The sequence below is a fragment of the Acomys minous genome (assembly GCF_964271855.1).
Source record: "Acomys minous genome assembly, chromosome: 12".
NCBI classification, from domain to species: Eukaryota; Metazoa; Chordata; class Mammalia; order Rodentia; family Muridae; genus Acomys; species Acomys minous.
The window spans coordinates 78,871,845-78,899,021 of NC_140493.1; the positions used below are offsets into that span (position 1 = coordinate 78,871,845).

General features: G+C 39.6%; 1 protein-coding gene across 4 annotated transcripts in view; it reads right to left on the reverse strand.

Annotated features, from left to right (window-relative positions):
* Positions 1-27,177, reverse strand: part of BRIP1 (BRCA1 interacting DNA helicase 1) — a 127,363-nt gene that overhangs the window by 82,536 nt on the left and 17,650 nt on the right. For all 4 annotated transcript variants that reach the window (XM_084803254.1, XM_084803255.1, XM_084803256.1 and 1 more), the window contains 2 exons: positions 6,393-6,683; positions 1,327-1,548 (listed from right to left, as the gene is read on the reverse strand). In XM_084803254.1, coding sequence (XP_084659380.1) covers positions 1,327-1,548; positions 6,393-6,683 — 513 coding nt within the window. The remainder of the gene's footprint in view (positions 1-1,326; positions 1,549-6,392; positions 6,684-27,177) is intronic.

The window sequence follows — 27,177 nt, forward strand, 5'->3', positions numbered from 1 at the left end:
CTGCTCTACTAGAGGCCTGTGCTAATTCCCAACACTCACACGAGGGCTCATGACTGTCTGTAACGTCAGTTCCTGGGGCATCCAACACCTTCTGTCGGCCTGTGGACACCTCACACATGTGGTGCACTCAGGCAAACCAATACACATAACATTTAAAAGTTAAACTAAATACCGAAAACATTCAAATGACTATCAATTTTGAACTGTAAAGGCTGGAGCTGTGGTTCTGTTGGCAGAGGACTTGCCTGGCAAGCATGGAGCCCTGGGTTTGAGTCCTAGCACCACAAGAGCTGGCAGTGGTGGATGCACCTGCAAGTCTGGCGCTTGGGCAGGAGAGGCAGGATGATGAGAGGCTCAAGGTCACCCTCAGAGACACAGAAAGTTCAAGGCTAGCCTGGGCTACATGAAAGTCTGTCTTAAAGACAAAGTCAAACAAACAAACAAAAAACCCTGAAAGAGAAAACTACCATGGACTGTACAGTCACACCTAGAGAAAGCAGCCACTGACCACACTGGATTGTTTACTCTCTGCCTTAGGCTATTGCAAGCAGAATCTCTGTAAGAATGATGCAAATAAATAAAACTTAGAGTTCATTACTAAAAATAAAATAAAATAAAAAAAAAAAAACCACAAAGCACGCCTTTCATAGAACATATGCTCTTAACTTCTTCAAGACAGTTATTTTTCCTCCCAAGATCTTAACTTTGCCAGATGGTAGTGGCAACTCGGGACGCAGAGGCAGGTGGATCTCTGTGAGTTAGAGCCAGCCTGGTCTACAGAGTGAGTTCCAGGACAGCCAGGGCTACACAGAGAAACCCTGTCTCAAAAAACAACAACAAACAAAACAAAACAAAACTTCCTAATTTCATGCATGGAGAGAGCAATGGCTATATAATGGTCTTAAATGGGGACAATTTTGCTCCACAGGGGACACAGGGACATTTGGCAACGTCTCCAGGTATTGCTGACGGAAGCAGCTGTGAGGATCTGTTGGCGTCTCAGAGATAAAACCAGGGACGCCACTGACCATCGCAAAGCTCAGACAGCCCAGCACAACCACCGTCCTCCAGCCCGGGGTGACTCGGCCAAGCCCGAGGAGCACACTACAGTTGCGATTCAGTCAGAACCTTAACTCTTTATTACTTTAGAAATTAAAATAACTGGGTTTAAGAGTCACCTCCTAATTTACCTTTGAACATGTTTTTGGTACTCTGTTTACACAAATTCAAAAGAAAGGGAAAAAAAGACACGAAGCATCCAAACGCTTTCACAATTGACTTTTATCTTAGTGAGTACAGTAAGCCTTAGTTTTTATTTATACTCACACTTTCCCTTATTTGCGCATCTAAGAGGTAGTTGTAGGGACAAAATATTATGTCGGCATCATCTATCAATTCTCGAGCTGTGTAGTAAGGACAAGCCTTCAGCTTCCTCCCAAGGCCGACCAGTTCTTCTATGTCCCAGGCTTTGGACATCCCATGAAGAGACTGCAATGTCTGTTGATTATTAATTCTATGAACACCATGATAAAAATAGCAGGATTTCCCCTGGAAACAGACAGAAGTAAAGGAGTAAAATAAGATTATCTCAGAATTTATAAAACATTACTAAAACCAAAAGCTAATACTTTGTAGAGAAAGCCAATACTTCCGTATTTATAATCACAACCTAATCTCCCTGCCAAAACACAGGGATCTCTCTATGTTGCCCATGTTGACCTTCAACTCCTAGGCTCAAGTGATCATCCTGCCTCAGGTAGCTGGAATTACAGGCCATATTCAAAACCACTTAAAGAACTTATAGTAATTGACTCAGAATGAGAAAGAAGTCTAAATACAAAAGAAATGTGAGAAAAATATTCTTAAATTGTTTGATGTAGGCGTGACATTAGCCATAAAACATTTCTGGAAGGATAAACAAAGCAATGGCATCTCTTATTGCTTTCAGAACAGAATTAGAATACTGGGCAGTGGTGGTGCACGCCTTTAATCCCAGCACTCAGGAGGCAGAGGCAGGCGGATCTCTGAGTTTGAGGCCAGCTTGCTCCACAAACCGAGTTCTAAGACAACCAGGGCTACACAGAGAAACGCTATCTGGAAAAACGAACAAACAAAAAGAATTAGGTGAAGGGCATAGGAAGAAAACTTGTCAACTCTCTTGTCCCTTTTCAAATTTAAGCCACGTAATAATATTGGAAGTAAGGAAACAAGGAAAGGGGAGGAGGGAAAAAGAGAAGAAGGGAAGGAAGAAAGACAGGACTAACTTGAGGGAAAAAATAAAGAGAGGTAACTACAAGAAAATTCATAAAAAATAAGAGTACTTCCAAAATTCCAAATTATAATTATATTATTCAAAACACATACTATTAACATCTTCACATATCTCATAATTCTTCTATATATATTTATAGAAAGTTACATCTTGTGCTGGGCATGGTGCCGCACGCCTTTAATCCCTGCACTTAACAGGCAGAGGCAGGCGAGTCTCTGTGAGTTCAAGGCCAGCCTGCTCTACAAAGTGAGTTCTAAGACAACCAGAGCTATTACACAGAGAAACCCTGTCTTGAAAAACCAAAAAAATAAAAAATAAAAAAGGAAAGAAAAGAAATTTACATCTCTGTAAAATGACGTGATATTAAAATAAATATTTAGATAAAAACTATGTCGGGAACATCTCATTTCACTGTTGCTCATATATGAACACTCAGTTAATGCACCAAAACTGAACTAGTTTCCTTCACACCAGGCACCTAGACTGTCCTCATGCTTGCAAGGCTGAGCCATATCTCCAGTCCCCATCCTGCCTATTTTAAGGTGAAAAACAAAATCTTGCTTTAACTTATACTTCTTACAGTTTCTATCAAGGTATAACATCTCTTTGAATGAACACTCTTGTGTGTGTGGTACTGGATATTTCATGTAGGGCCTCACACACTCTAAATAAGCACCCTACCACCGAGTCACACTCTCCAGTCTCTGTACGAACATTCAAAGAGGGCCACCAGTAATTCCTATGTTTGATGTTATCTATTAATGTATTTGTTATTATGTTATTGGAAGGAAGACTTCACTACAAGTATTAATAAAAAAATTAAACTTTAATAATTCACTCCAGGTTTGAATGCTTCACAAATTAATATAAACTGCATGAAACTGGGGGCAAAGGATAGGCCTCAATGTTTGAGAGCACTTACTGCTCTTGCAGAAGGCCTGGGTTTTGTTCACTGCACACACACAGCAACTTATCACCATTTTAACCCCAGTTCCAGAGCATCTGCTGCCCTCTTCAGGCCTCCACAGACTCCTACATGCATGTAGTGTGCTTGCAGGCTCATCACACACACATAAATTTAAAGGAGAAATCTAAAATGGGCTAAGATTAGCCCAGCATGGCGGCAAGTACCTGTAATCCAAGCCCTTGGGAGCCTGAGGCAACAGGATAGTAAGTTTAAGCCCTACCTGTGATATTTTGCAAGTAAAATAAATGAGTTAGTGAATTAGGTCAATGAATAAGTAAAATGTATAAAGCTAATAGTCACATTACAAAAAACATTTAACAAAAGTTTAAGCTTTGAGTAATAAAAGTACTAGAAGCTTTGAGTAATGGGCAATTTGTCAAAACTTCAAATTTCTCATTATATCTTCAATGTGACTATACAGGGCACAGTTTAATAACAAAACAAAACAAAATCCCAAGAAACCTGTAACAAATCTCAATTTCTATGACCAACAGCAGACATGTTAAGCAAACTTATACAAAAGGCACACCTTTCAAGGTTGGGTATGATAGTACATGCTTTTAATCTCAGCACTCGAGAGGCAGAGGCAGGCAGATCTTCTGAGTAGGCCAGCCTGATCTACAGACTGAGTTCCAGGCCAGTAAAAGCTACAGAGTAAAACCCTGTCTCAAAACAAACCAAGTGGCATACCCTTTTAAGTAAGTGGCTTTTTGTTAGGTTCTCTATTGATGTTATAATGAGAAAAATAAGCATTGAATGCATAAAGTATGATTAAGTTCTTGCTTAAGAATTAATATACAGATATACTCTAGCAAATAATTTTTTGAGGGTATTAGATTCCCTAAAACTGGCATTACAGACAGTTGTGAGCTGCCGTGTGGGTGCTGGAAATTGAACAGCAAGTGTTCTTAGCCTCTGAGCCATATCTCCGACTGCTTCATTTGAATAATTAAAAAACAAGATAGTCTATATTTAAAACTTTTTAAAGAATTGGCATTCTTAATTTTCTTTTCTTAATTGAAACAAAAAAATAATAATCATTTTAACAGACAGGTGCCTATCTTTCCAGTATGGAGACACTTTAAAAGAAACTGTGAACAAAAACACAAGCGCCTGGAGATCAAGCCAAAGAATCAGAAAGTTTACACTTTAAGGGCTCTTAGAGTGAGAGCTCTGAGCAGGCTGATAGTGAAGCCAGAAGCTCATCCCTTTGAGCCATGTAACAGAACCCAGAAGGGAGTCTGTCAGCTGGGCCGTTATCACACTTTAAACTCTTTTCACTCAATGTCAGTTATCTATTTATCGCTGCACTTTGGTACATCAGCCATAGTAAACATAGACACCTATGGTGACTTTGTAATTGGCCCTCATTACAATACCAAATTACTCTGAGGGCTTGGGAACAAGAAAGAGAAGGCTCTTGTACACCCAGGAGGAAGCCCTCCGGCACAGAGCTAGGATACAGCAAGCCACAACTAGCTTTGCTCACTTATATCACCAATATTCAAAAACAAAAATACTTGTTCATTTCAAGCCAACAAAAACCTCCAAGCATCACAGTCTACTAAATTATTTTCACATAATTCAAACCTATGAGAATAAAGATCAAATGCACATAATATTGCAGGATTGTAGATTATTATACAAAAGCTATTTGGCTTAAATTGTTTAATTGCTTTCACCAATATATTATAACTTATGTATTTCCCACAAATATGTAATAATTTGTCAAGAACAAGTAGGGAAAAAAACCTTTAAAGGTATATATGACAATGGCAGCCAACACTTGAGTTTAGCAGAGCCATTTACAACTCATGAAAAAAGGTTTACTTAATCAAGCTATTTGTTTCACCACAAAAACAAAACTTGGTGGAAGAGATTCCACACAATTCTTCAGCTAATGAGAAAGAACTATAGAGTTTCAACAGTGATTTTCATTGAATAATTCTATATTCTCTTCCTTACTCAGAACACTTCATTCATTTGTCCACTGAACCGCTTATGCTGTAAAGTCCCTTCTACAACATAAACCTAAATGGCTATTAGAGTATGTCTTGAGAGCTGAGCATGGTGGCGCACGCCTTTTATCCCAGCACTCAGGAGGCAGAGGCAGGTGGATCACTGTGAGTTCGAGGCCAGCCTGGTCTACAAAGTGAGTCCAGGACAGCCAAGGCTACACAGAGAAACCCTGTCTCAAAAGAGATAGAGAGACAGACAGACAGACAGACAGACAGACAGACAGAGAATGTCTTGAATGGGCCTAAAAATTACCCGAGTAAACTCTTATCTGGTTAAAATAAAGTAAGAGAACAATAAAACATATTCTATTCATAATACATAATAGGAGGTGACCCATCCATCAATGAAACAAAATTCTTGGGATTCTTACTCATAGTCGTTTGTGTAGAATCAACTCTGATAAAATAATAGACAAAAAAATTTCAAAATATATTACCATTGTTTACTTTATATACTGGTTCACTGAATATTTCTGAGTATAATCTCATATTTACAACTTCAATTTTCAAGCAAATTAGCCACACCAAATATAGACTCCCAAAATAATACTGCCCAGTATTAAAATGGTATTTACAGGAACATGCCTTATCTCATTCTACCTATCTTAAACTCACAACACTCCAATTTCCCTAGAAAAATTTAAGACCATGCATGATATTGTTTTAAACTTAATAATCTCATATAATTTTTAAATGTACTAATTAGAATTATAAATTAGTGTAATCATGTATCTCAATGTTAAACATTTCAAAAGTTGCTTAGTTTATCTTATTTTGAAGTTTTTAAATATACAAAATATGATTAGATATAATTAGATAATAGTCTTAAAAGATTTTTATTCCCTCATCTGGCATCACCCATGTTCAACTGTTTTGGGTAGAGGGATTTAAAAGAAAAAGATTACATCTGAATACAACAGAAATTAATATCTATAAGTTTTAAAAACCAAAATCTATCAGTTTAAATGTGAATTAAGATTTTCTTTTGGCACATACTTTTCTAAAAATATCAAAGCTAGTAATTAATTTGCTTTTCATATTGTTTAATGATCACTAGAAAAATACATAGAACATATATTAAGAAATTTGAACCTTTACAGCCTTACTTCTTTTCCTTTAAATCAAAAGTACTCACATGTTTTCCATCCAGCAACTCCATGCACTTTTCGTTTCTGTTGAAGTTCCCCACGACTTCAGGATGAACACATGTATGATCCCTGCTCGAGAGAACAGTCATCGGGACCCCCGAATAGGCCGTCTTACGGAGCTCTCTAGTAATCTGAGCAATCTGCTTGTGTGTGCGTGTCCCAAAGTAAATTTTAGGTCTCTTGGCTTGTCCCCCGTGATCTTTCTTAATAGTACTTGCAGACTCTTCAGCGTTTCCTTGTTTAGCAGAACAACAGCACCTGGAACAGAGGCCATCGGGCTGAAACAAGCAAAGAGAACAGCAACTGACTGGGCCGCCACAGCAAATGTTGTGACATCTCTCAGAAGGAATCACAATGGTCCAAGAAGCTTTCAGATAATACAGACTGTAAATTCGTCATTGAGGAAACTATGCCCATACACAGACTGGTCCTCTATCTTCTCAAAGTGATAAACAATTTTCCCACATCTACATTCTCTGACACACCACACTGACCCTCCAATTCCAAATGTTTAAAGTATCTTTTAACCTTTCTCTTTTATAAATTACAGTTTTTAAATGACAGGACAGACTGAAAAATCATTCCAAGTTCTCTTGGATCTCATGTGAACTTGAGACATTATAGAACTGGTAATTTTTCTCACAGCGCAGCTCATATATCCTACATGTTTTTAAAAAGCATTTGAAATATGGTTAACAGAAGAACAGACATAAGTTGAGTCTTAAGAACCACTACAAAATAAGTAAAGAAAATTATCCTCTAGCAAAGGAATGAAAATGAATGAAAAACATCAACATTTAACAGTGAGTGAAAACAGGTTGCTTGCATGGAACAAGTATGTCTGAAATCCAATTACATGTGTGAAATGAAAACCCACCAGAAAAACTGTTAACCAAAATAGCTCATCCTGGACAAGCTCACTAGTAATTCAGTGTCACAAATTAAATCATGTAAATGTCTCTTTAAATACAGCTATGGAACCTCAAAAACACAGTATAAAATTTACCTGGTTTTAATCCCTGCTTCCAAACTCTGCCTCCCACCACCACACTGTTTTTTGCAAGTTTAATACTAAGAATTCACAGATTCTTAACAAATAAAGCTCCCATTCCCTCACCAAATGTGGCAGAATGAAGCTTTATGTCAGAGAGATGCTGTGAAACAGTCACTGGTAAGGAAAAGGCAAGCAGTACAACCATTTAAAAGAATTTACATTGGAAAGACTCAGTTTTGTAGAACAAAGACTCTTACTGCATTAAAAAAAATTGTAATCAGTAAGATTAGCCTTCATAAACAAATGATAAGTCATAGTGTGTTACACCACAATCCTGGAGATCAAGCCGTCTTTTCGCCTTAGTTCAGTGGAAAAGCAAGTTCAGATTACTCCCAGTCTCACTCAACCTTGTCCACCATTAAATATTACAATACAGGATAGCATGGGTGTAAATGTGACCCTGCTGGAGCTGTCACTCACTGGGATAAAAGGTTCACTGATGTGCCGAACAAACACTCGGTCAAAGCAGATAAGCTTACAGCCACGCGGGAATTGCTACATTCCCCTCTCCGGTTGCCAGTAACAGCAGATTTCATTACAGAGTGCTGCCACATTAAATAGCCAGGTCCAAATATCCTGCCTTCTATATTGAATAATTACTTATTCACTGAAAGGATGAAAGAAGAGTTATGAATGGGGCCCTTGTCAACAGCGAGGCAGGAAACAGCTGACGTGTGGTTTAGGTTACATATGTTGCAATATCTAACAATTTATACTCACAGGGAAAATGGAATGCAAATTATATCATGATGTTTACACTAAATAGTTTTTTTTTTGGTTTCTACAGTGATCATGCTAATTAACACAATAAGAAACTAAGGTAATTGCAGGTACAGAATTAGTTTACTTTTTCATACCTTCAGACTTTTTACTCAGTTATACTATTTCTCTTCCTGTCATGCTGTTGAATTTACTTGACTATTAGACTGGTAGGACCCATTAAATCACTTTGTCCTATATGGGTACATTACATAGAACTCTAAAAGTAATCCATTAAAGTGGCTCTCAAAGCTTAGAAGAAAAATTCTTTTTGAGGGAACACTTTTCAACACTAATTTCGTTTAGTATTTACTACTGACTTCTTTTAAATTCACCTTTTTCTTGCCTCCCTTTCAAAAAACAAAGTACAGAAATATATAAAATCAACAACTACAAATACCTTAGTATTTAACTTACAGACCTTTGCATATATGTGAACATATCTTTCATTTAAATATTTTCAAACAAAAAAAAAACCACTACCATATAGTTTTACAACTTCATATTTGTATTCAAATTTTTAAATTTTAAGATAGGTGAATTTGACATTAATAAATCAATTCTCATCTTAAAATGTTATGTAGTAGCTCTATTAACAAAATTTCATAATTGTAAAAAAGCTATAATAGATTTAGAGACCACCATTTTTACAATATTAATTCAGAAAAGCATAAGCTACAGATACTTTCATGTCAAATGTGTTTTTTGTTAACTTTTAAAGTTATTTGAAATAATTCTGCATCTATGAATTCAAAGTAGATGCCACAAGACAGTTCTCAATGGGTAGTTAGACAAGAAAAAAAAAAAAGACTGAAATTAAGACAGTGGTGTCTTTTTCCTATGTACTACTAAAGTGTAATTATTTCTTCAAAAGTGATCTTCTACTGAGGTTACTACTTAAAATATTAGAGAAATCCATATCTGAAGATGAAAAGTGGCAACACAGCAGAACAGAAGCTTTTAAATAAGCATTTACCTAATGACATAAAAGAGCTGCTTGAATCAAAATTACTAACTTTCAACACTGAAAGAAAACACAAGATGGGACCTGGATAGCGGCACTGACAGATGGGAACACCCTCGCCCAGCGAACAGGCTGCTGCTTCGTGGCCTTTCTTGGAAGCCTTTGGGCTTAGAGGTACTAAAGCAATCAGATGAGTACGGTGGAGTAACTTTGCAGCTCTCACTAGCTATTTCTCCTGCTAAGAGATAGATTTATCTTTAACAGAATGGATGGCTTTTGCCTATGTTCTTTAAATTTATAGAATCCTTATCAGGACACTACAAAATACAATTTAAAACTAGTAACTCTCATCCAATATATTGAAGGCCAACAGGTAAAACACCCGTTTTTTTTTTCCCCAAAACTCGTCAACTCTATGACCTGTAAATGTCAATGGGTTATGACCAAGCTCCGTAAAAACGGCTTTCCTGGCATACCTAGAAACTATCTTTACTTCAACAGAAGGCAAGAAAACCCAAGATCCATAGCAGCAAAAGCACAGTGTCATTTAAAGAAAAACACAGGGGACACATGTGGATGGAACAGGATTCACCTGCTCAAAAACTCTCTTCAATCCTATAATGACCAACACTGTTGTTCTTGGGGAGTTAGCAAGCAGGAATTTTTAGAAATGTTTTCACGTGTTTAGTAATTTCTAGCTCCTCTCTTGTTCTACTGTATAAAGTTATAGCTAAGTTCTTTGAAGAGGGGAAGGACTAGAAGTTTTGATTTTAAGAGAAAGGCAAGCTGTTGAGTCTTTCCAGTGTTCCTGCGTAAAGCTGAGATGAGCAGTTAAGTGTAACACACTAAAACCCCACAGCTCTCTGCAAACGTCCCGCACCTTCCCTTCAAAGCAGCATGTCTAGATGCTTGGGGAATGAAATGAGCAAGCCCATGAATTAATTTTATAAAAGCAACAGGCTCCAGGCTCCCAGAGAAAATGGGAAGCAAATCCTAACATGATATTTTTCACTGACTTCATCAAGTTACTCTGCTACTGTGTGTACTGCAGAACCTGAAGAACTTCTAAAAGGAGGCCTTGGATTGAATCCCTATTTGCTACGAACAAAATAAGTGTTTAAGCCAGGTGTGTTGGAATACACCTGCAACCCAGCACGTGGGGGTGAAGGCAGCAGTATCAAGGAGTTCAAGGGTAGCCTCAGCTACACAGCAAGTTGGAAAACTGTCTGGATTGAGCCTCAGTCTGAAAACGCACGTGTGCGCATATGTGTTCTCTCGTTCCCTCTAACACACACACAGGAGAGGAAAAGCAAACTATGTAGAAAGGAGACTACATTTAAGAATATAGTAATTCACATTTTTTCTAACTTTCCAGATGTGTAGCTATGTTTTCCAACCCACTACAAATTCCTTAAGTGTGGCAACTCCCATTTCTTTTCATGACTCACTCATTGAGCGTGCAAGTGTAACTCACTGTCCCAAAACAAACTACTGTTGCCTAATACCACACTTTTCAAGTCTGATAGATACTGAATCTTATATAAAATGGCTTAAATATGATAAAAAAAATAATTCAAAAATCAAATGATTGGCTTTTAAAAGCAAAAGCACAGAATAACTTACTACTTTTTGAGGTTAAAATAAATCATCTTATGCTAATATTTGAGCCACTTTAGCTGTGAGTAACAAATACACATCCTAGAGGTTCAATATTAATAGTGACCACTTATTAAAGCTGTCCCTGGACGAGGCACTTCACATTGGAGTCCTATTTCATTCATCCATTCAGTCAAGAAACATTAGAAGCCCTGGTCCCACCAAGTCAAGCAGAGGACAATGGCCACCCACCCTCATCTATAAAGAGGGCCTCGCTCTTTTAACTGTCCTGCAGGAGCAGTTTGGAGACAGTTTATTAATACCGGTTTCATGAATTGCAGAATTGTTTCCAGTTTGTTCAATATGCATTATCTTCTGGTATAATTACAAAATATTTGTAAGGATAGACTACAAATTAAAGTATACAGCTCATAAAGTCCTTAAACCTGCTAACTGAGTTAAATATTGTCTACCTAGCTCCTTGTTAAGTACAACAAAGGAGCAGGGAGGGGATCCTTCAATTAGGAGACTCTTTACAGAGAGTAAGGAAAGTTTCCCCCAAGCAAACGGTTTTCATCAAGGGGCAGAGAGTAAATATTTCAGGCTTTGAAGGTTATAAGGTCATTGCTCCTATATTTAAAAAAGAAGTCCATGTGATTCGAATGTGAGAAAAGATTTTTTTGTTAGAGACAAAGGTCTCACTTTGTAGTCCAGGCTAACATTGAGTTCTCGATATGTAGCCCACAATGGTCCCAAACTAGATCCTTTTGCCTCAGCCTTCAGAACGCTGGCATTTTAGAAACCACCTTTACATCTACCCTGCTTAGAAAAGGATCTCTTATTTGTTTGTTTGTTTGTTTGTTTCCTGTTACTTGATGTGTATAAATGTTTTGCCTGCATGTATGTACACTCACCACATGTGTGCCTGGAGCCAGGAAGGTCAGAAGTCACCTGATCTCCTAAAGCCAGAGTTACGGATGGTTGAGAGCTGCCATGTAGCGCTGAGAATGGAACCTGAAGCCTCTGCAAGCACAAGTGCTCTTAACTGCTGAGCCATCTCTGAGCACCAGGAAAGGATTTCTTAAAACAATCAGCCAGTAGCAAAAATTATTGAAAATATAACCCCATTAATATGTAAAACTTATGCTCAGGGCTGCAGAGATGACTCAGAGGTTAAGATCAGTCACTGGCTGCTCTTCCAGAGGACCCAAGTTCAATTCCCAGCACCCACATGGCCGCTTACAACTGTCTGTAACTTCAGTTCCACTAGCCTCAACATCCTCACACAGACATACATGCAAGCAAAACACCAATGCACATAATATAAAAATAAATCATTAAAAAAAAAACCCTTATATCTAAAAAGACATGTTCCGTAGGCCCCTGGATGCCTAGAGCCTCTACAGTCCCACTTACCCCTGCAGCTGAAGCAGGAGAACTGCAAACCAAGTCAAGGTTAGCTTGGCAACCTAACAAGACCTTATCTCAAAGTATCTTAAAGGTCTGGTGGGGGGGGGGGTGGGCAAGGAGAATTCAGTGGTAGAGTATTTGCCTAGGTTAACAGTCAACACCTAGGGGGCTGGAGAGCTGGCTCAGAGGTTAAGAGCACTGCCTGCTCTTCCAGAGGGCCTGAGTTCAATTCCCAGCAACCACATGGTGGCTCTCAACCACCTATAATGTGATATGATGGCCTCTTCTGGCCTGCAGGTGTATACATATACATAGTAATAAATAAATAAATAAATAAATAAGTAAATAAATAAGTAAATAAATAACTTTTTAAAGAGTGGAAAGGCCAATGAATACTTGAAAAGATTAACAACTTAACACTTGGCCTATGTTAGTAATTAGAATAATGCTAATTAAAAAACACAATTTTCTCAGCACTTCGGAGGCAGAGGCAGGCAGATCTCTGAAGTTTGAGGTCAGTGTGGTCTAGGACAGTCAGGGCTACACAGACAAACCTTTTTTCAAAATACCAACTAACCAGCCAACCAAACAAAAAACCAACTGAAACAAACAAACAAACACAACCCCACAATTTCCCTTTTCCACCCACAAGACTGGGTGTTGGAAAGAGTGTGGACCAGCTCTCGTAAAGCATGAATTCACAAACAAACTGACTGATCCGCTTTGAAAAACATTGGTGACCTCGTAAAATCAAAGAAACATGAATTCTTTGCAGACACAAAAGACGGCTCAGTGGTTAAAGTGCTTGCTGCTCTTCAGAGGACTCCCATTGGGTGGCTCGCAATGGCCTTTACTCCAGATCCAGAGAGCTGATACCTTCTAGCCTCTGCATGCAACAACACTCATGTGCATTGAACTCACACACACACACACACACACACACACACACACACACACACACTTAAAAATAAATCTTTAATAACATAATTTTAGACCCAGCATGTTAGATGAACTAGATGAACTCTTAAACATTAAGACAGTTACACAGGAAATATGATTTGCCCAGTTGTTTGTTTGTTTTGTTTTCTGCAGAAGCTGTCCTGGAACTCACTATTGGCATAGGCTGGCCTCAAATTCCTGGCAATCTTCCAGCATTAGCCTCCCCAGTGCTGAGTGCACAGGTATGAACCATTGTGCCCAGCCTCATTGTTCTAGCAGTGAGACAAAACATGCTACATCTTTCAACCGAATGAACAATTAATAAGGCTTCCCTTAACCAATGAAAAATGTATACATATGTAAAAACGAACTAGAATTTTATGAACATATACGCAACGCTAGCAATACCGAACAAGTTGAGTATGACTTAAATATTTAACTCTATAAAATTCCAAATAAAGATAGGAATAAAAAATGTGAAATTTTTAGTTTTCTTTTTTCTGCAGACCAGGCTGGCCTCAAACTCACAGAGATCCTCCTGCCTCTGCCTCCCTAGTCCTGGGACTAAAAGCGTGCACCACCACCACCACCCAGAGAAATATGAAAATTTTAAGTAGAGAATATACAGGGGGAAAGCAGGACTGGGGATGCAGCTCAGTGGGTCGAGTACTTGCCTAGCAAAGACAAAACTCTAGGTTCAACGCTCAATACACACCTGTAACTGCACAGCGTGGGAGATGAAGGCAAGAGGATCAGAAATTCAAGGTAATCCTTTTTGTTCTTGTTTGAGTGTGTGTGTGTGTGTGTGTGTGTGTGTGTGTGTGTGTGTGTGTGTGTGTGATTTTTGTTTGTTTGTTTGTGAGACATGGTCTCACTGTGTGGCCTTGCCTGGCTTCGAAGTGACTATGTATAGACTGGGTTGGCCTCAGGTTCAGAGATCCTCCTGCCTCTGTCCTACAGGAAGTAGGATTAAAGGAATACATCACCCATGCTGGGCCTAGGAAGTCAGTTCTTAAAACTGAGTCCATAACTGTTATGGACTATGACTAATTTGGGTAAAGGCTTTATTCCATGATGTTTGATTCTACAATGAAAATGAAACACAACAGCACTTTCTTGACAACCAACTTGCCATTCACATTTATCCTAGACAGGGACAATAAACAAGGTGATAGTCACAGAAGATAATTTCATAGAGGTTTGACCACTGCTTTTACACTCATCTCAGTTTTAATATCCACTACTTATCTAATATAACAGAAGGCTAAAATAAATTTTTAAAAAACTTAGTGTTTCTAATTCTACTTTATTTTCTATTTTCTATTGTCAAAAAGACAATCAAAAGGAATTTTTTGAGTCACTGCAAAATCCACAATACACAGAGGTCAAATTCAAACCTTAAATCCTACCATCTAACTAATGAAAATACAGAAACATTTTGTTTACGAGCATACGACATGCATGTGCGGGTACCTGATGAGGGCCAGAAAAGGGTGACCTTGGAACTGGAGTTTCAAGCTATTGTGACCTGCCTGATGTTGCTGTTGGGAACTGAGCTCTCAAAGACCACGAAGCACTCTTAGCCACTGAGCCATCTCTCCAGCCTTTATCCTTTTTTAATAATAATAAAAATTATAAAAATAATAAAAGTGGTAACTTTTATTAAACGTATTTAATAAATACACAATATATCTGGTTACCCTGTCGTCCCCTTCCCCCCTTCTCCTACCTCCCTTTCGCCTTGGCAGACTCTCTCCTCCCTACAAGCTTTCTCACACCCAGGGCTGTGTTTTGGGATCTATTTGGTTTAACCAGTGTGACCATGGGTTTACTTTAAAAAGCGATGCATATAAAGAGCCTGTAGTAAAAGGCCAATTAACATAGAATTATCATACAAGCTGTGGGGCATAAAGAGAGGGATTGCTACTAACTTTATCAACCATTTGCTGCTTTCTAAGCCATCTGAACAGATACTGAATGCCTGTTGCACAAAATCCCACATAAGCACACACTTCAGTAAGATGGCAAGTGTGATGTAACTTACCTTTTCAATCATTCTTTAAAAAAAAAAAATTTTTTTTTCAACAGCAGTACTCTACTGCCAGCTTCATGATTAAACTGCACAAAGCAGCTGTTTATCCACTCACAGCAACCAGCAGGTGAACCTGATTCAATATTTATCACAGGCTTTCACAGATCACTGCTAACCAAGCAAACGTTTTAATTAAGTTGGAACTTGCTTCAAAGAGCTCATTCAAGATGTCAATCAGCAGGTATGGGATCAGATACAGTGTCAGGTGAGAGTGTGTAATACAAATCCACAACTTTCTTCATCCCATCTCTGTAAATTAGCCTGCTCTAAAGTTCAGACTCTGATTGTAACAGGCTGCCAGTCTCCTGGAATGTGTAACTGAAGTCACTCAAATTCTATTGTGAAGGTTGTAAGCAATATGTTAAACTGCAGAGGGCTAGCACATTAAGACAGATCCTTTTCACGGTTGTTTTTTGATACCGTAAGTGTTTGCTACCCTACTCTCCACTTACTGTTTACTTTCTTGCCTAGTGTAAATGGAAATTCCTCAACACCGTTGCCCTAGTTTCTGAAAAGTCTTGTTTCAGTAGAATTAATCAAAAAGATTCAGAGTAGGATAATTTTTATCTAAGTTTACATAAAAATAATTCATGCAATAAGAAGTCTCAGCTCACTGAACAAACATACCATAAAGACCAGCCTGTTATAATGCAAAACTTCTCCTAATAGCACTCTATGCAGATACAATTGTAGCAAAAGTCCTGAAATCGTGATCAACCACACTGACTGACTTCATGAAATTAATTTTTTTAAAAAGCTGGCATGAATGGTGGCAGAAGCCTCCACGGCCAGCACTCAGGAGACGGGCAGAAAGATTCCAAACTCAAGGCCAACCTCGAATACACAACCAGACGTGACTCAAAAAGCATGGTGCCACATGGTCATGTGACTCAAAAAGCATAGTGCCACGTGCTCGTAACCCCAGCACAGGAATGAAAAGCAAGGCCATCAGGAACTGCGGCCAGGCTGGGTATATTAGATCTTCTCTCAAGAGAAGACGAAAGGGGGGTGTGTGTGTGTGAAATTCTCCACAGGGGACAACTAAACATTTTGAGTGGAGTAAGTTTCTCAACTCACCATTTTGCAGCTCTCACAACTGAGTCAGTGACTCAGGTGAGCTGCCTAAGTGTATGTCAAAATCACTGGCTGAGGCGTTGGAGAGATGGTTAAGGGCACTAGCTGCTTTTCCAGAGGACTGGGATTCAATTTCCAGCACTCTCATGACAGCTCATGACTGCCTCTTAACTCCAGTCCCAGGGGATCCTACACCCTCATACAGACACATAGCAGGCAAAACACCAATGCAAATAAAATCAAAATAAATTATTTTTTAAAAATTACTGTGTGAGCTGAGCACGGTGATCCACACCTTTAATCCAAGGTGAGTTTGAAGCCAGCCTGAACTACATAGTGAGTTCCAGGACAGCCAGACCCTGTCTCAGAAAAACTACCACCACCACTACCACCACCAACAACAACAACAAAATTGAGTAAAAAGCTGCTGGGGGACAAAATAATCCCATAGTCTCAAAGATCACCCATGGGGCTGGAGAGATGGATCAGCAGCTAACCGCACTTGCTGCTCTTGCAGAGGGCCCAAGTTTGGTTCCCAGAACCACACTGGGCATCACTTATTACTCCAGATCCATGGTATCCCGCACACTCTCCTAGCCTCCTCAGACACCAGCATACACATGGTGCACATGTAGGTTTGCAAGAACACATGCATGCTATTACGGGTTGGGCTGGTGCTCTGTGTCTTCTTAGATCTGGTTGCAATCTCACAGTGTCACATGCGTTGGTCAATACTGCATAAACTTTGCTCTCCAATTATCTCTGACTGGTTAACTTAAAAAGTTGAACAGCCTATAGCTGGGCAGAAGAGAAGTAGGTGGAGCTTCCATTCCTAGTCTTGGGGGTCTCAGGCAGGGACCACAAGGGAGAGAAAAAGGAGGTAGAGAAAGGATGTGGCGATTAAGACCTGACCTAATGGAGCAGAAACAGAAACATCCAAGACGGGACCAATATGGCAAGTACCTCAGGGCACATGGCTAAGAGATAGCAAGACTAGCATGGAGGATTAGTACAGCTGCCCAGTTATTGAGCTTAAAGCTTATTAATAAATCTTTTAAGTCTTTATTTATTTGGGGTCTAGACCAGGTGGTTAGTGAAAGGCTCCCAAAATATAAAATATCTTTTCCTACATGCACCTGAAATCCCAGCACTGGGACAGAGGTAGATAGATGACTGTGCGTCTGTGGCCAGCATAGTCTGTATAGCAAGCTCTAGACCAGCCAGGCATACATAGTAAGGCCTTGTTTAAAATAAGCAAATAAACATTTTTTTAAAAATCACGCAGGATTAATCAGCAATTACAAAAGCTTTAACCAAGCAGTTAAATTCAGCATCAACAGTGTTGAAACAAGCCAAGTGTCCATGCCTATATACCACTTAGGGAAGCTAAGACAGAAAGATCAAGTTTGAAGCCAGCCTGGGCCGCATAGTAAGTCCTAGGCAAGCCTAGACTACATAGTGAGACCTGATCTCAAAACAATACAAAAACAATGGTAAGACAAGATGGTTTCACATGATACATACAATAAACATAATCCTGAGCCCACCGTGATTGTAAAGCCAACCGTCCAGGCTGAGAGGTAGGTCAGCACTTGCTTAGCACAGGCAAGACATGTTCAAGACCTACCAAGGTACAGGAAAATTCAAACAAGACATGAGAAAGAACGTGGAAACAGAGAAATAATGACATACACACACTTAGTTGTACACAGTTGTACAAACTGTACATTCATGAACTGTATATCTACCTGTACATAACAAAAATACTTTAAGATACTACCCAAGAGAGGAAGTGATTTTTGTTTTCTATTTTATGATTTTTTTTTCCTGTGTATGAGTGTTTCGCCTGTATGTGTATATGTGTATATCATGCAGAGAACAGAAGACATTAAATCTATGTGGGTATTGATAACGGAACCTGGATCCTCTTCAAGAATAGCAAGTGTTCTTAACTGCTGAGGCATCTCTCAAGGCCCCATTTTGATATTTTTCAGACTTCTTCAACAAATCTTCTCAAATTAAATAAGAGAACAATACTATGCTATCAAGTCATCTTGTGCACAATGACCAACATGCCAGCAACAGAATTTACACAAAGCAAGTCTGTGGGCTGGGAAGATGGCTCATTTGACTCTCAAACACGAGAACCTGAGTCATCCCAGTTCTGGGCTGAGGGACAGGGTTCCTAGGGGTCACTAGCTAGCCAGCCTGGCCTCATCTGAGCATGCCAAGACAGTGAAGACACCCTGTCTCAATAATCAAGGTGGATGACATCACACAAGTGACACAAGCACGCACACACACCTGCAGGTGCACATGTGCATACACACAACAACCTCTAACACAGTGCCTTCCCGAACAGACTGTTCTCTACCGATGGCTCCTTCAATATCTGACTATTCAGTGTACTTGCCATCAACCAGATAAGAACACTGAGCACTTGACAAGTAATTAGTGTAACTAAGTGAATTTTAATTAGCTGAAATAGACACAGTTGTCATCCAAGCCAGCCTTGCTACACTAAGCACAAACCACTGGAATAAAATGTTTGTGGAAGCTGTCAAAAGAGATCCTTGGTGGTCTGTGTTCTCTTTGTTGTAATGACAGTCTGGGAAGAAAGTCACTCCTTTCAACAGCAGGAACACACACTATTGCTCGTCATAGCAAGTGTATTAGCACATTACAGCAGACTTGTCCTTGGTACTCTTGGTCCCTGTAAGGCTGTCGCATCACTTGTAAACTGGCATGTTTCATCAGCATTTACACTTGCTCTGGTGTCAAATTTTAATGAGCAAAAACTATGCTCAGCAGATGCGTTTATCACAACAAAACTCTGAACTTTTAATACCTTGTTTTTATCTGAAGTCAGCCTATTGAATTCTGTTTCTTTCAATACTGGCATTCGTGCGGACATCTTTGTTTCTTTCACCGTCGGTATACCACTGAGCGGTGTGTCCACTCTAACAGAGACACATAACTTAATACCTGACCAGGACCTGCATGTGAGCCTTAGGGAGTGTGCTTCTATATTTCACTTCAGCCGTTTCTCTTTCTGTTTCTTCACTCCACAGGCAGTAGTCTCTCTAAGCCCCGTACCCCACTGTCCGCTCTCTAACAGCTCAGTCCTTGTGCTAAACATAAACGTTTCCTCTTTCTCTTGTCACTGCGACTCACGGGAGCATCTGCAGGCATTCTCAGACACCTAAGTGAAGAAAACAGTGAGTAATGCAATGGCCCCGTGTAGAATCTCAGGAGGAATCCGCCATTTGTGCACCTACCAGTTTATTAGCCTCTGTGGGAACGCTTGCTTGGGGTAATATGGGTGTACATGGAAAAGACGTATCACAGCTGAAGAGATACAGGAGGAGGTGTGCTATGTTCCCTCTGCACACTTTGCTCTGCCAACCTGGAAACATTGAATCCATCTGTGGTTTGGTTTGGTTTTCTTGTCAGTTCATGGCCTTTGTTAACTCCTACATACTCACTCACTCCTCTTCTGGCTCACTGCAGCAGTAAGTCAGACAAGATTGTCTCCATAATGTCCGTCAAAGGCATTAGACATAGAGAAGGGCACATTCAACCAAGGTGACTAACACTGTCATTTTCATGTACCTTGTAGTATTTTAGGACAGCTGACTCAAGCATCTTTGTCATAAGCTCATTCTTCTTGTAAATGGTCTATGACCATAAAGTCTTAAGACAAAATGGCACAAAGAGTCCTTTGAAATATTGCAGTCAAAGTACACTTCTTTTCCAGCAAAGATCAGCCTTTGCTGATCAATTGAAACTCCTTCCTTATCCTGGATCTTGGCCTTTGGTCTTCCCTTAAGTTTGTTTGGGTTTTGTTGTTGTTGTTGTTGTTGCAAAAGTTTGCATCATGGAGCTAGAGAGATGGATCATCCATTAACATTGCTTCCTGCTCTTCCAGAGGACACAAGTTTGATTCCTAACACCTATGTTGGGTTGTTCATAATGGCCTGTATCTAGCTCCAGGGGATCTGGCTCCTTCTTCTGGCCTCCACAGGTACATGCGTACACATGGCACACATTCACACAAACATACAAATAAATAAAAATAAAAAGTAAATCTTTAAAGAATATTTACCATAACACACTTGGAGGCATACATCTTTTAATCCCAGCATTCAGGAGGCGGAGTCAGGCAGATCTCCGAATGTGATGCCAGTAACTTCGGGCTTTGTTTACTAAGACTGAAATAGACTGGACCAAGAGTTGACCACATTTTCTCTAAAGGGCAAAGATTGAATACTTTAAGTTTTATGGGCTGTAGAGACTACTCAACTCCTTTAATTCTATTTTGCTTTGTTTGAGACAGAGTCTCACTATGTGCCACATTGGCACTATCAAGTGCTAGTATTAAGTATAGCACCATATCTGGTCTCCAACTCTACTATCAAAGAACAAAGTATAGCAGATAATGTCTAAATGGATGTAAACTATTCCAACATAAACACATACATACACACAAACCAGTTAACAAAAGAAAATATTCTTTATAACAACAGGCATCAGGCTATTATTAGCCCAATAAGTCATCATGTTACAGACCTTAACCCATACAAAAAGATGACATCAAAATCCATGTGCCAAAACAGGCCAGCAAAATATAGCAAATAAAATCCGGACGCTATGAACTGTAAATTTCATGAAAAAAGTATGTATATAACATATACTAAAATGCAAAAATGACCACAAATCCCTTGTACTTTCTGAGTATTACTCAACTCTTCTCACAAAGACAATAAGCTGCCTCCCTTACATCTATTCTTTATGACTTGAATTTGGCGACTGTAACATTAGAAAACCCAACACGGAGACTCCAAAGCACTTGCAGCATGTGGTTTGTTCTCTTGAAACCTGTGGGCACTGAGGAGACAGAGCCTCCTTCTAAATACTGACCGCTACCCATACTAGAGTCGCAGCCAACCACCAGCAACCTCCTTGAACCAAGGCTGATTTCCTGACCTACCTGCTCATCACAGCACAGGATGCCAACTAACATTAGCAGGAAATATACACAGCTGAGGGTGGCCAAAATGGAGTCCCCAAAAGTAAGCTAAATACACGATTAGTTTGTTTCACAGCAATGGGCAACTATGTGTATGTTCATACATTCGTATACAAGTACACCCATAAAAGCAGAGAGCAGGCAAAACATCACGGTTGACAGAAGAAATAGTTGAATTAAGGATTAATGTTAATAGCCTATATAGTTGTGATAGCTTCTAGGTTTCATTTAATAGATACTACTTTTGTATTGGGGGGGTGTCATTAAATATACAAAGTGTGGACTGGAGAGATAGCTCAGAAGTTAAGAGCATGACTGCTCCTCCAGAGGACCCAGGTTCGATTCCCAGCACCTACCCACATGGTAGTTTATAATCATCTCTAACTCTAGTTCCAGCAGATAGGACATCCTCTAGCCTCCACAGGCACCCGGCACGCACATGGTACACAAACAGAGACCAAACATACACATAAAATACAGTTATAAAATATATTTTGAAAAATACAAAATTTTGAAGAACAAGATGGCTCACTGGATAAAGTTGTCTAAGACAAGCCCAGCACAAGTAGATGTAACAAATTTTTACAAAATTCAGGGGGTAGAAAAAATAACTCAGTGGTTAAGAACATGCACTGCTCTTGAAGAGGACCCAGTTTGTTTCCCAGCATCCATGTTAAGAGGCTTACAACTGCCTGTCACTCCAGCTCCAGGGGCTCCGAGACCCTCTTTTGGACTCTTTGGACATTAGTGCATACATGTACATTCCCAAACAGACACATGGGTATATATAACATGTCAAAAAAACTTTTTAAAAATACAAAAATTAGCTTTGGTGGGGAATACTTCTAGTCCCAGCACTTGGAAGAAGCAGAGACAGAAGGATCTCTGTCATTTCAAGGCTAGCCTGGTCTACACAGCAAATTCCAGATCAGGCAATGCCCAGTGAGACTGTATATATATAAAAAAAAAATCAATTAAAAAATTATTTTTCATTACTATTGAAAGTCTAAAGATATAAATATCCTTGACTTAATAAACAGATTTTAAATTCAAACAGACAGTTTTGGAATGATTACAAGTATTAGGAAAGCAACAAACAAGAAAAAAAATCATGGTTTGAGGAGATGCTAATCAAACTTCAGTAGTTTTAGAATTATAATAAAACACCAAATACTGGAAGGCTCAGGAGAGAAGTAATAAGAAAGTGGAAAGCACAATGTGAAGGCAACAAAATACATAAAACTAGTAACAGAAGAGAAAAGCAAAATAAACACATTTCAAAAAAAGATAACTATCAGAACAGACAAGTTGGAAATCAGTGGTTTAGAAGTTAAGCTGGCCGGGTGTGGTAGTGAACTACTTTAATCCCAGGCCTCGGGAGGCAGAGGCAGGCAGATCTCTGTGAGGCCAGCCTGGTCTACAAAGGGAGTCCAGGGCAGCCAAGGCTACACAGAGAAACTCTGTCTCAAAAAAGCCAAAAATAGAAGAAGGAGGAGGAGGAAGAGGAGAAGGAGGAGGAAGAGGAGGAAGAGGAGGAGGAAGAGGAGGAGAAGGAGGAGGAAGAGGAGGAGGAGGAAAAGGAGGAGGAGGAGGAAGAGGAGACGACAACTGGAAGCCAGGTGGTGGTGACGCACACCTTTGATCCTAGCACTCAGGCAGCAGACACAGGTGGATCTCTTTGAGTTCAAAGCCAACCTGGTCTACAGAGAGAGTTCCAGGACCTCCATGGCTACACAGAGAAACCCTGCCGGGCCAGTGGGGGATAGGGTATAAGTAAAAATGAGCAAAGAACACAATCAGAGTAGGGTCTCTTGGCTTTTTGTTTGAAGCTATGTTGGACTCTTAGGTTTTTTATTATATACATTGGGGGAGTGCAGACATCAATATATATAAACTTAAGATATGGTAATAACAAAAAATTTAAAGCAAGAGAAATTATTCTTTACGTGATCCTGGAAAAATTGACCTTTTATTTAAACAACATATAGTTAGAGCCTGGCCTTACACATTAAAATAAACACTAAAAGAGTCAGCTCGGGGCTGGAGAGATGGCTCAGAGGTTAAGAGCACTGACTGCCTCTCCAGAGGTCCTGAGTTCAATTCCCGACAACCACATGGTGGCTCACAACCATCTGTAAAGAAATTGGGTGCCCTCTTCTGGCGTGCAAGTGTACATGTTGGCAAAACACTGTATACATAAATAAATATTTTTTTAAAAACTTAAAAAAAACAAAAAAAGGATAATTTAATGTAAGGCATATCAAATAATAAAATCTATTTTCTCTAACATATATTTTTAAAGTCAGCTAACAACAAAAGCTATAAATAGCCAGGCAGTGGTGGCACAGGGCTTTAATTCCAGCACTCAGGAGGCAGAGGCAGGTGGATCCTTGTGAGTTCAAGGCCAGCCTGGACTATAATGCAAGTCCAGGGCAGCAAAGGCTACAGAGAAACCCTGTCTCGAAAAATAAACAAACAAGCAAAAGAAAAGCTATAAATAATAGAGTCATGCATTTTTTAAACTTAGGTCTTTTCTCCCCCATTCATATATTCAACAATTATGTGAGCACGAAGTGTAGGCTCTGTCCTAGATGCTGTGCATAAAAATGTAAAAAACAAATACTGTACTGGTTCCTCTGAACAGCCTACCAATGGGTAAACAAGGCAGTTAAGACATGCACGGATGCTAAGCTTTTGCAAACACTGTAGGGAGAACAGATAGGATGCTGGGAAACTAAATGAGAAACTACCCAGAAGCAATACTTACAAAGGTCTGCACCCGCTGTACGACCTGTGACAGCACAGAACTGGACTCCTTCATGCCAGCGCTGGAGGAATTTCACCATTCTAACCTGGCTTCTCCACTCAACAGCCTTGTGAGATGAACCAGTTACTTAAACATGTACCTCAATTTTCTCTTGTACAACTAGGGGAAACAATACCCTCCCCATGAGACTGATATAACTAAATCAAATGCTTTTTGTTTTATTTTGAAACTAAGCACAAAGAAAAAATTCATATAATTTGACAAAAAAAAAATTGTTCACATGAATCTGTACTTTCTAAGTGGATTAACTTTCCTAAACTACTTAGAGACATGTCCTAACACACAATAATCATCACCATATATATGCAGCTATAATACAGCTAACTAGTCATTTTAAATAGAAGTAAATTAAAATTAAGAAAATGACTTGTAAAAGACAATCAGAGAAAATGGGTAATATTTCTCATAAGATTCTAGGATACCTTCAAGTAGAAAGAGAAAGACAAGGACATAGGGAAAAGAGAAGAAACGGGAGGGTATAGGAGCTGAAGAGTATAGGAAAAAGAAAAGGAGGAAAGAAGTCCAAGAGCTCCTAGGCAAAGGTCAACTGCGCCCTCTACTGGACCTACGTCTCTCCTACACACTAAACAAAAAAAGCTGGTATTGCTTGCTACACTAACTCAAATAGAAGTACTGTAATTAATATATTTAATGCTAACATCTGCTTAAAAAAACCAAAACACTGGAATAAGCATAAAACACGTTGGTAATTGTCTTACTCATTATAAAGACTCACTTAAAAATACAAATCAACTCCTAAGAAAGTGATTATAAATGCTGGAAAAAAGCAGTATTAGAGTAACATTATTCCCCAAAACACATTCTCTTGACAATGTTCTGACCATGTGAAGACTGATGCCTCACTAGATTGCTGACATATGAATTATCATAAGAAAATAAATCTAAAAGCCAAGTGTGGTACCAACACTGTAATTACCAGCACTCAGGAGTTAGAGGCAAGCTGAAGTCCAAGGACAAGTTACATTAGGAGCTGAAGGCCAGCCTGAGACCTGTGAGACTTGCCTCAAACAAACAAACAGAAACAAAAGGACAATGAAAAGAAACTAACAGGAGCTAAAGAGATGGCTCAGCAGTTAAAAGCACTTCCAGAGAATCTAGGTTGGGTTGCCGGCACCCTCGTGAGGATCCAGGTTGGGTTGCCGGCACCCTCGTGGCAGCTCACAGCTGACTGTTACTCTAGTTTAAGGCGCTCAGATGACGCTCTCTTTCACCTCCATGGGCACTGCACACACACACACACACACGTGGTGCACATGTGTACACGTAGATGAAACACCCATACAAATAAAATAATTAAAACAACAACAAAAAGAACTTGGAGCCGCTCCCACTTTGAGGAATTCTTTCTTAATTTTCTTTAATGAATCTGTATTTAGGTCTGCAAAGATGGCTCAGAGGCTTAGAGCACTTGCTGCCCTGGCAGAAGGCCTGACTTCAGTGCCCAGCACCCATGTTGAGACAACTCACAATCTCTTGTAACCTCAGCTCGAGGGGATCTTACAACCTCTTTTGCACTCCACAGGCACCACCACACATGCACGTGCGCACACACAGAGACACATACACATAAATAAATAGTAAATATTTAAAAGTAAGTCTATGTTTACTCTGCCTTATGAAAAGAAAGGGTTAATCTACAATGTTCAGAAAGTGAACCAGATGTAGGTAATGAACTGTTATTTAAATACAAAAAGATATCGACTTCTGTTTTGTTTTCGCTCCTCTTTTTATAAAAATGTTTTTTAGCCCCTAAAAGACCTCACAGCAATATTGGTAAGACCTCTTGAGATCACTTAATACTCTGAACTTAACCATGCTGTCCTACTGCGCACTTAGCTTGTTTAAGTTTAACATGCCTTTAAGAAAGCAGTGGGCTACTGGGCGTGGTGGCGCACGCCTTTAATCCCAGCACTCGGGAGGCAGAGGAAGGCGGATTGCTGTGAGTTCGAGGCCAGCCTGGTCTACAAATCGAGTCAGGACAGCCAAGAATACACAGAGAAACCCTATCTCGAAAAAAGAAAAAAAAGAAAAGGAAAACAGTGGGCCAACCTTACTATGCCTCGAATGTCCCATGCAACGAGCTTTTACACTCTAAACTAATCTTCCATAACCCTGATCCAGAATAACATGTGTGCGTTGCAACCATTTGCTGAAAGCAGCCAACAAGTTAAGAAACATCTTGTACAACAAATATCCACCATAAATGTTGGAAGCAACCTACGAATACAGACTGATGGCAAATGTCTGCAGTGCTGAATACTTCTGAGTCAGGTGGGGTCAGCACAATGACCTCTTTCCCTGTGAACCTCTGTTGAAGACTTACGTAAGAAGCCCCCCCTCGTTCTTTTCCCATGTTATTTTCTCTGTGCTGTTCAATAACCACAGCCCTGGGCTTAACCCCAGCACCACAGAAACTAGGCCTATTGGCACATGCCTGTAATTCCAGCATTTCCCAGGAAGGATCAAAGTTCAAGGTCATCCTTGGCTACCCAGGAGCTGGAGGCCTCGCTACAGCTCAGTAACAGAAAGTCGGGCACTGAATTAAACAGTAAAATATCGAATATGATCTCAAGCCCATAAAAAAGTTTTAGGTGGTATAGGTTAAAATATGCAAGATGAGAGCTGGAGAGATGGCTTAGCGGGCGAGTGTGTTTGTTGCTCTTACAGGGGACCTCGGTTTAGTTGCCAGCTTTCATATTAGATAGCTCAAATTCATTGCTTTCTTCTGGATTCTGTAGGCACATTCGGTATGCGTACATATACAAAAAAAGACAGAGGAGGGCTAGCAAGATGGCTCAGTAGTCAAACAACCTGACAACCTGAGGTTGAGCTCCAGAAGCCACATGAAAATGAAAGGAGTAAACTCAGTCCACGAAGCTGCCCTCTGATGTCTAGACATGCTCCATACCAGGTGCACGCGCCAGCGTCATACATGCACACAATAATAATAAATACAATTTAAAATATGACAGATGAATTAGAGGCATATGATCCTGTAACAAGAAAC